This window comes from Bombina bombina, chromosome 5 (genome assembly GCF_027579735.1).
Source record: "Bombina bombina isolate aBomBom1 chromosome 5, aBomBom1.pri, whole genome shotgun sequence".
Lineage (NCBI taxonomy): Eukaryota > Metazoa > Chordata > Amphibia > Anura > Bombinatoridae > Bombina > Bombina bombina.
Genome location: NC_069503.1, coordinates 161,560,722 through 161,571,668, shown reverse-complemented (window position 1 = coordinate 161,571,668; position 10,947 = coordinate 161,560,722). Strand labels below are relative to the sequence as shown.

Genomic DNA, 10,947 nt, shown 5'->3' with positions numbered 1-10,947 from the left:
GACTTAAATATAAACCTACCCTGAACACTGACTTTGGACTTTGCAGTATCTGTCCCAATGTCACAGATGTACAGCCCAGCATCAGATTTGTTTAGATCATGGATGATCAAACACACTGTTTTCCCAGCTTGCATCTGCTGATACTTGTCACCATTTGGTAGAACAATGTCACCTTTCTTCCAAATAGGTTTCACTTTAGGTTTGGAGACTTCACATTCCAATGTGATCATTCCTCTCTCCTCACCAACAACATCGTCTAGAGACTTCATGAACACAGCTGGCTTTTCTGGTTAAAGAAATACAAATATTTTAATAATATAATTAATCATGCTTTATAGAAAGTGTTCAAATCCATTACTGAAGGTCCACCAACAATCCTTGGTTATAGGTATAACCCTGACAGATGCCATGCTGTGATGCTTCTTTATCATCTGAAATATTGCTAAAACCAGGACCCTTGGTAGATCTTGAGGATTGGCATGTGACAAAAACCAACAGATTATCTCAGCATTTTCACCTACCTTTAACTTTCAGTTTTGCACTAAGTGACAGTTTTTGAGTTTTTAGAGTAACTGTCCCCGAATCTTCAGATGCAACCTGTTTTAGAGTTAGCCTGTGATTCCCTGCAATCTTCGTAATGTCATTAAAATTGTTGGTGTAAAGTAGAGTGTCATTGAGGAACCACTCAACCTCCTCATCCTCATGGGACAGTTCACAAGAAAATACAGCACAGCTTTCTTCCTCAACTTCTACATCGGCCAAGGGTTTCAAAACTTTCACATCACGAGCTAGAACCAAAACCAGGACAATTAATACATTTTAGATGTGAGGGCCTTTATTAATGTGCCTCTAAGAACAAATGATCAGTCATAATTTAATGCATGTGCATTTGATCTGTCATAAGCAAATTTGATAAATTTTGAAAGACCCTAAAAAATATATCCATTACCTTTCTTGTTTTGAACCTAAGATTTGCTAAAACAAGCAATGTAATACCCAATAAAATGGAGGAGAACACACAATGGATTTATGTTTGCTTCTAAAATAGGTTGTTAATATAATGATATGTCTTTATAATCAGTGAACAAAAATTATTTATCTCCACCTTGTGAGGTTTAAGGGTTGCTAGATTAATCAATGCGCGTGTATAGCTGCTGTCATCATAAACAAGAAGGTCTCTATTTCAACATACTTTTTAACAAACATTTTTCTGATTTTTCCCTTTTGTTGATCCAGCTATTTTGCACTTTCTCAGAATTCTCATTCTATCTCTAATTAGAATGTCAGAAATTTTCTGCTACAACTAAGACCCCATGTTCATTTAGCACAATGCTATTACTTCCTCTAATTAGCACACATATCTTTTAAAGACCGTTAAATACAGTACAATTGCATACTATAAAGACAATTTTTTTGACAAATTTCAAAATTTACTTAAAGGGACAGTCTAGACCCAATACATAATTTTGATTACTTATTATTACATACCAGAAAAGCATCCTGCAACAGGTCCAACATCTATAAACTTGTAAGATGTACATAAAGCATTTAAATATTAATTGTTTGTTAGGAGCCAAAAATAGCTGCCAAGCTCCGCCCACCTATTGAGTGTATATTTCGATATGTTAAAGGAACAGTCTAAAGCTTACAGATCAATATTGCTTACAATTTGTATCATATTCGTTCAGCCTACTGCACCAATCGTTCAGCAGCAGTAAAAAAGTGTACTATTATTTAAAAAGTTTTGCATGTTTGGCCACTTCAAAGTGGCCGCCAAACTCCTCCCACTGATGAAGTCGGCAAATGCGATAGCCATAGTGGCCCGTCATTAGAGACTCACTAGTTAGCAGCAGTCCCTGAGATTTGCGCATGCACAGGCTCAAGGGTACATCCGAGTAGCGATCCACTGCAATAGAGGAGATAGCTTTCATGACGCACATACACGCCACACTAAAAAACGGAAGGTGCGCACAGGGCAACAAATACTTCTCTCTAAAGGATCCCCCCTGAATTTCGTTTTTTAACACAGTGCGCACACTGTACACACTACGCCTGAACAATTGGAAGAATTTCTTGTCACTCGTTGCTGCGTGCACAAATGTTTGAGACATAAAGAAAGGTAGTATAGGGAGCTGGAAGGAGGAGGGGGAGGAGTTTGGCTTGCTTCTTGAAATGGCCAAACACCCCAAAATTTATAAAAAAAACAACTTAAACACTTCTTTACTATTGCTGAATATTACTATGGGTGCAGAAGGATGAACAGGTATGATACACAGGTAAGCATTATTGATTTGTACGGCACAGGCTGTCCCTTTAAGTTTCTCCAACCAAGATCAACTCTTAAATACATTTTCCGACTTGCACATGCAGATTTGTGTATGTGCAATTTGTGATAGCTAGCTAAAAAATATTAAACGTGCACTGCTAAACTGTCATACAAGAAAACAGCTAACTGGGCAAGAGGAAAGCTGTGGGTGGAGCTTGGCAGACATTTTTGGCTGCTAATAAATGATGATTATTTAAAAGTTTCATGTACTTCTTACAAGTTTATAGATGTGGAACCCATTGCAAGGTGCTTGTCTGTTATTTAAGAATAAGTAATAAAGAATAACTATTGGGCCTAGACTGTCCCTTTAAATTTGATGCCCCCCCTGTATCATGTGAGAGCATGATACAATCACAGACTCATATATGTGAACTCTTGCACATGCTCAGTTTACTCCATATGCCACATTTTCTGATCCTCATCATAATATTGTTCTTCAGGTTCAATTACTGACCAGAAGGAGCCTGATTTACTGCACTCTGATGCTTTCAACTATCTACCCTCTTAAAAACGTATTGATCAAAAATGTCTTCCCTAAGCCCAACCGTACCTAACTTTAATCAAAGTGTTTCATTTGCCTGGTTTATAGAAACAATCACTATAATAAATATGAATATATAAACATAATTAGTACAACAGTGAGTACAATACTGTAACATTAAAGGGACAGTCTAGTCCAAAATAAACTTAGAGAATGTAATTTTAAACAATTTTCCAATTTACTTTTATCACCAATTTTGCTTTGTTCTCTTGGTATTACTAGTTGAAAGCTAAACCTAGGAGGTTAAAATGCTAATTTATAAGCCCTTGAAAGCCATCTCTTCTCTCAGGGCATTTTGAAAGTTTTTTTTTACCACTAGAGGGTATTAGTTCATGTGTTTCATATAGATAACACTGTGCTCATGCACGTAGAGTTCAGGTGAGCCAGCTCTGATTGGCTAAAATTGATGTCTGTCAAAAGAACTGGAAAAAATGGGCAGTCTGCAGAGGCATAGATACAAGGTAATCAAAGAGATAAAAAGTGTATTTATATAACTGTGTTGGTTGTGCAAATCTAGGGAATGGGTAATAAAGGGATTATCTATCTTTTTAAAATTCTGGTGTAGACTGTCCCTTTAAAAGAGATGTAATGAAGAGCAATGATTATTCTTGGCTAAAAACATCCTATGATACGTAAAGAAGTAAGTGAAGATAAAGAAGCAAAGTTCATGTAGAACCATCTATCAAAATGTCCTCCTTTAGCACCCTACAGCAATAGGAAATCAAAGCACCAAATAAGAAGGTAAATACTAGACTGCAAATGGAAGTGGTTTAATTTCTCAAAATATAATTAATCATTATCAAAATTTGCAGTTCGAATAAGAAAAAAATGACATATTTCTTAAAATCTGTGATAATGGATAAACAATTGATGGTTGGTTTAGCTGATAGCATTTTGTGTAGTTGATGCATAAAACAAAAGCAAAAGGCTAGGAAGGTGTTAATCAAAGCCTATATCATAAAAACTTGAGTAGAGACTTGGGTTATGTGCAAAACTGGGTCATTTTAGGTATATTTGTAATCCTGTGTGTTTACAATAAGGTTAGAGAATATCAGAGTAGTATCTTGCCTGAGGTAACGCTGCTTATACATATTATCACAGTGACTTGGGGGGATACTATTTTTCGAAAGAAGTGTCACAAATCCCAATCAGATTTATAATAAAGAAAACCATATGCCCATACCTTGCACAGTGAGTGTACCAGAGGTCTCTGCATTTCCAGCTTTGCATATGTAGGTGCCAGAATCATTAGGATTAACCTTTATAATTCTGAGTTCAGCCATATTGCGTTCCTGCTTCAGTTTGTATCTTTCTGATGATTCAATGAGCGTTTGGCCTTTGTACCACTGCACAATTTTGGGAGGAGGTTTAAATTCACAGGAGAGTATCACAGTCTGGCGCTCATTAGCTGTCTTGTCTTCAAGTTGTTGTGTAACCTGAACTGGGATGTCTAAAATACAAACAAAACAGCATACGTTACTTACTTAGCAAAGATATTTCTACCTGCATTTGGCAAGCCGTATGAATGAAAAAACTTCATGACAAAGACTTTGAGGCCAATTTATCAAATGACTGTCGGACCTGATCCGACAGTGCGGATCAGGTCCGACAGACATCGCTGAATGCAGGGAGCAATACGTTCTCTGTATTCAGCATTGCACCAGCAGCTCTTGTGAGCTGCTCGTGCAACAACACCCCCTGCAGACTTGCAGACAATCAGCCACCAGCAGGGGGTGTCTGTCCGCATGCTAAGAGCATGCGGACAGGGTTATGGAGCAGCGTTCTTTAGACCGCTGCTTCATAAGTGGTGTTTCTGGCGAGTCTGAAGGCTCGCCAGAAACACAGGGTCTCAAGCTACATTCGGAGCTTGATAGATCAGCGCCTTTGCCTTAGTTTAGAAAATGAAAAGGGCGCTTAACAGTTGACAATTCAAATGATTTTCACAATAATCTCAAATAAATCCCAAATCATTCTCAAAATGATCTCAAATAGATCCCAAATAAATGTCTAGAGGTGAAAATGGTTTCATATTTTTATAAGAATCAAATTTAAAAAAACAGCAACACTATATCAACAGCCTCTGGGTGGCTTTGCAAATTTTTTTTTTTTAACAAGATGTTTAAAGGGCTGTAAAAATGAAATGCTATTTTGTTAGAGCATTTAATTTTAACACTAGGAACCCTGCAACTATGTGTGTTTACCCCTGCAAATGAGATAAACACATAGGTAAAGTACCCCTATGAGCTGCTGAGAAGTGGGCCTAGCCCTGCCAGTTTCCACTCTGGACCAGTAGTTCTCTGTGGCTCCTGAGCAGTACCTTATGCATTTAACCTTTGCCAGGATTAAATACATTGGCCCCTAAGTTATCAAGGTCTGTCGGACCTGATCCGACAGTGCGGATCAGGTCCGACAGACCTCGCTGAATACGGCGAACAATACGCTCACCGTATTCAGTATTGCACCAGCAGCTCACAAGAGCTGGTGGTGCAACGCCGTCCCCTGCAGACTCGCGGCCAATAGGCCGCCAGCAGGGGGTGTCAATCAACCCGATCGTACTCGATCGGGTTGATTTCCGGCGATGTCTGTCCGCCTGCTCAGAGCAGGCGGACAGGTTATGGAGCAGTGGTCTTTGTGACCGCTGCTTCATAACTGTTGATAACTAGTGGCCATAGAGTTGTACAGTCACTAGAGTTAAAATTACATTATTTATTGATATAAAATATGTCATATGCATTTACTGTAAATATATATACCAACACTAGCAAATTAGAAATGCTTGTGCAGTGTTAAATGCCGACAGCGTATGCTGTCGTCATTTAGCGATGCCGGGGGGAAATGATCCGCTACAGCAAATCATGTCCGCCCGGCATTTGATAAATTTACCCCATATAAGCAATCTTTGCCATTAAAAAATATATGTGTACCTTCTTTTTTTTTTTTTTAATCTATCCGTGAAAAGGGTTAAATCAGTGCCTATAGTAATGCTTTTATTACAACGTTATGCCGGCCCACTGGGATGAACTTTTTTTATGACAATTCCAATGAACATCCAATCAGTGTGTGTGTCATATGAGACTCTTGAAGTCCAGCCCTTTGAAAGCCCTTAGGAAGCCTATGTAGAGTGTGAGTGGGACTGCTCTCTATGTCACAGTCCAGCCAAAACAGGAAATGAAGGGGGGCGGAAGAACAAAAGATACCAAGTAGGATTATAAATCTTGTATTATAAAATATATACACTTTTTTTAAAAAATATTAGTGGAACATTCTTAAAGTCTGAAATGTATCATTACTTTAAGGTTACAGTACACTTCTTTTTAATTAATCCTTTGTTCGGTGTGTAATGGAAACGCTCATTTACATGTGTGAGTTAACCTATTGTAATCTGAATCCATTCTGGTCACTGCTAAACAATATAAATGCCTTTTGTATCTAAGCAAGCTGGGTAAACTGGATATGTTTGCTCAATGGCAAATTGACACAAAATATTTTAAAAGTATTTCCCCCCCACCCCAATATTTATTGATTTTAAAAGCACTATTTTTCATTTTGATGTGATATACATATGAAATAAAGAAGAAGACTTTTGGCTTCTATTAGAATCTTCTCATCCTCTAAAACTGGATTTTAACAGGTCTGAAACTGTAAATCATGAAACAGCTCAATAATATTGTAGCCTGAAAAATTATATTCAAACGAGATTGTGCCTTCATGGCCAAGTTATTAAACGGAAATGTGCTTTTGTGATCTGGCTTTCAAATGGGATCAGGCCTTTGGGACCACAAAGTCAAACAGTGCGTTTTTCCCTTTCTTGCACCTATATTAAATAACTCCCTGTTATGAGGGGCACAACCCCATTTGAGGCCGGACAGATAGCTCAGCATGCTAAGGCACTGTGGCTGAGCTCTGTAGTAACCCAAGGGTTGCAGGTTACTACAGAGGTCCACTCAGTCTTTCATCCTTCCGAGATCGATAAAATGAGCAGCGCCTTGAGACCCTTACGGGTGATTAGCTGCGCTTTACAACTACCCAATACATACATACATACAATACAGTGTTCAACAATGTAGGTGCAAGAACTGGAAAACACACTGTTGTGAACGTGTTTAGACAAGAGGCATTTACTGTATGTACACACTCCAATCAGCAGCAAGCTCATAGTGCGTTGCTGCTGCAGAGGCTGCCTAGGTATGCAAGTTTGTCAAAAGAACTGAGATAAGGGGGCAGTCTGCAGAGGCTTAGATACAAAGTCATCTAAGAGGTAAAAAGTATATTAATATAACTGTGTTGGTTATGCAAAACTGGGGAATGGGTAATAAATGGATTATCTATATTTTTAAACAAACAATAACCATTTTCAAGTATACTGTCCCTTCAAATCACCTTTAACAACAAGATTGGCTGAGGACTTTGATTTGCCAATGTGAAACTGGATGGCTCCTGTCATCTCAGGAGAAGTTTTCCATACTGTTAGACGATGAATGGTTCCTTCTTGCTCAATCTTTATGTATTTTCCGTCACGAAGAACATCTCCACCAAGAATCCATTTTGGTGGCTTCACAGATATGATTGATGTTTCACATTCAAATGTAGCTGTTGCTGGCTGTGTCACCTCAACATCTTTTAGCTCTTTTACAATATTGATAGATTGTTCTTAAAATAAATGAGAAGATATTATAAAATGTATGTGACATTCAAACTTTATTTCAAATTAAGGGACATAAACTCAATTTTTTTCTTTCAAGATTCAAATAGAGGATACAATTGTTATGGAATGTATTTAACTTTATAGATAGGCTCATGCATGCAAGTGTCTGGAGCACTATAAAGCAGAAGGTCTGGAACAATTATTTTATCAATTTTTACATTTCCAAGAGCACTAGATGGCAGCAATGTTTGCTGCCATGGAGTGCCCCAGACATGTGCATGCTTACTACCTAGGTAGATTCTTCACCAAAGAATACAAAGAGAACTAAGCAAATTTAGGGCTAGATTACAAGTGGAGCAATAAATATTGCTTGCGCGCAAGAAATATTATGGCTCCACAGAGTAATAACAGTGCACGCTAATGTGTGCTGGTATTACAAGTTAAGTGCAATGGACTGCTGAGAAGAATTGCGCTCACAAGTATGCGCTTCTATAGGCTCTAATGGCAACCTCGTTCTGATGCCATCAGAGATGGCATAGAACCTAAGCACAATGAAGGGGGTAAGTAGCGCAGCGCTGGCATCAATATTAAATACCCATATTAACACATACATTTATATGTATATAAGCATATACATATATATTTACTGGGAACACACAGTTCCTATAGTCTACAATATAAAGGCACTTTTCAGTGATGTTTTTTTTTCCAACCCCTCACTCCTGCCAACTTTACCTCCAAAATACTGCCTAATGCAGTTATTAAAAAAAAAAAAAAAATGGTACAATTTTTATTTTTTAATAAAATACACTACACTATATTTTGGGGGCATTTGGGGCACATTTATAAACTTAACCAGAGATCTGATCTCTGGTTAATTTCATAAGCACTAATTTCTACCGCAAGCACTTGTAATGGCTGGTTATTTATCAAGACCGCAAATGGGCAAATTTTCCTGTTTGAGGGCGCACAATACATTAGCGCTCCACTTTTAATCTAGCCTTTTAATAAGTCAATTGTAAAAAAAAAAAATAATAATTAATTGTATGGTTAGTCTGAATAATGAAAGAAAAAGTCTGAGTTTCACATCCCTTTAACGTGTCCACATCTATAAATCAAATACAAAAAGGAAAAGAAAAATAAACACTGGGTTTATCCTAATACCCCAATGAATTCATCCATTTTTTTGAATCCAAATTATATCATAAACAGAATAGCACATAAATAGCAAACAAAGATGGTAGTCATAGTTTTACATTAGCAGTTTTCTAGGAAACCAAAGGAAAAGAGTTGAGTTATATACCTTACTGATGCAGGGGTTAGCAACATCACAGTGAATTTGTGCCAAGATTACCCTAGATCAGTGATTACAAACTTTCTAAAACTGTAGATCAATATTTCAAAATATTTATAAAAAAACATTTATGGCTATTAAAACACACAAACAACATATTTATTAATGGCTGTTAAAGGACCAGTAAACACAGCATATTTTCATAATCAACAAATGCAAGATAACAAGACAATACAATAGCATTTACTCTGAATTTCAAATGAGTAGTAGATTCTTTTTTAACACATTTCAAAGTTTTGTATATTTCCACTCCCCCTGTTCCATGTGATAGCAATCAGCCAATCACAAATGCATATACGTATAGTATGAGTTCTTGCACATGACTCAAAAAAGTGTAAATATAAAAGACTGTGCACGTTTTTTTTTAATGGAAGTAAATTGGAAAGTTGTTTAAAATTACATGCTGTATCTGAATCATGAAAGTGTACCTGGAAGTAGGGATGGGCGAATGTTTCGCAACATTCGAAAAACGGCACGAATTTTAACACATTCGTTCATTCGAATCGAATTTCGAATGTTTACATAACATTCTAACATTCGATTTTCGAATATTCGGTTTCGAATTTTACGATTACATTCGAAAATATTCGAATTAGAAAAATTCGAATTTAGATTGTAATAGTATTTCTAATGCATTTTCTTTAAATGTAATATTCGAATTATGCAATATTCGAATTCGAAAAATTCGAATTTAGATTGTAATAGTATTTCTAATGCTTTTTCTTTAAATGTAATATTTGAATTATGCAATATTCGAATTCGAATTCGAAAAATGCGAATTTAGATTGTAATAGTATTTCTAATGCTTTTTCTTTAAATGTAATATTCGAATTATGCAATATTCGAATTCGAAAAATTCGAAATTAGATTGTAATAGTATTTCTAATGCTTTTTCTTTAAATGTAATATTCGAATTATGCAATACGTGTATTCGAATTCGAAAAATTCGAATTTAGATTGTAATAGTATTTCTAATGCTTTTTCTTTAAATGTAATATTCGAATTATGCAATATTCGAATTCGAAAAATTCGAATTTAGATTGTAATAGTATTTCTAATGCTTTTTCTTTAAATGTAATATTCGAATTATGCAATATTCGAATTCGAAAAATTCGAATTTAGATTGTAATAGTATTTCTAATGCTTTTTCTTTAAATGTAATATTCGAATTATGCAATACGTGTATTCGAATTCGAAAAATTTGAATTTAGATTGTAATAGTATTTCTAATGCTTTTTCTTTAAATGTAATATTCGAATTATGCAATATTCAAATTCGAAAAATTCGAATTTTGATTGTAAAAGTATTTCTAATGCTTTTTCTTTAAATGTAATATTCGAATTATGCAATTATTATTCCATGTGGAAACGTTATCTGTACTACTACCGCCAGATCCAAAGGTATATGTATGCAATATGGCTCCTTTTACTTATGAAAGTGAAAAACGTCAACAACCTCAAACAAAGTTGTGAAAAGTCACGTATTATTAGCATCAACATCGAACATATGTTTTAGCCTAAAAGTATAGCTTTCCCCCTTTCTTAGTAAGATATCTAGTTACGTAGACCTAACAAAATAGAAGGGTATAAATATAATGATAATAAGTGATCTAGTGGCTTGCCAATATACAACTACTTGTGGAAATACCCCAAAATAACATAAAAAGTGTATGCTATCTTAGCACTTTATAATAAAAAAAAACCAGAAAAGAGTTTAAGGCACAACATTATAACTTGGAACTGTGTCAGTATATTTTTACCAGTAACTTTGTGGTTAGTTTATAACACATATTTAGTCAGCCACAGGGCTTTGTTTGCAGGTAAGGTATTGGTTTAAGTATTCAGTTGAAGTTTCCCTGCTGGGATTGAGTAAAAATAAGAGGTGAAAGTTTCATATAGGATACCTCTGATAGTTCTCCATGAGGGTTTTGAGCTGCCTGTATATGAGGTGCCTTATATGGATCTGCAGCTTGCCTGATGAGAGCATTGTTATAGCCTCCTGGAGGCATGAAGTAGGCAAGAAGTCCCTCCAGGGTCCGCAACACCCAGGGAGTGCCCCCCAAGCTCCTGCAAGGGCGCGAA

At 36.2% G+C, this 10,947-nt stretch overlaps 1 protein-coding gene across 1 annotated transcript in view; it reads right to left on the bottom strand.

Moving 5' to 3' along the window:
- Positions 1-10,947, bottom strand: part of OBSCN (obscurin, cytoskeletal calmodulin and titin-interacting RhoGEF) — a 937,038-nt gene that overhangs the window by 732,932 nt on the left and 193,159 nt on the right. Inside the window, 4 exon segments of the mRNA XM_053713767.1 lie at positions 20-286; positions 522-788; positions 4,051-4,317; positions 7,248-7,517. Coding sequence (XP_053569742.1) covers positions 20-286; positions 522-788; positions 4,051-4,317; positions 7,248-7,517 — 1,071 coding nt within the window.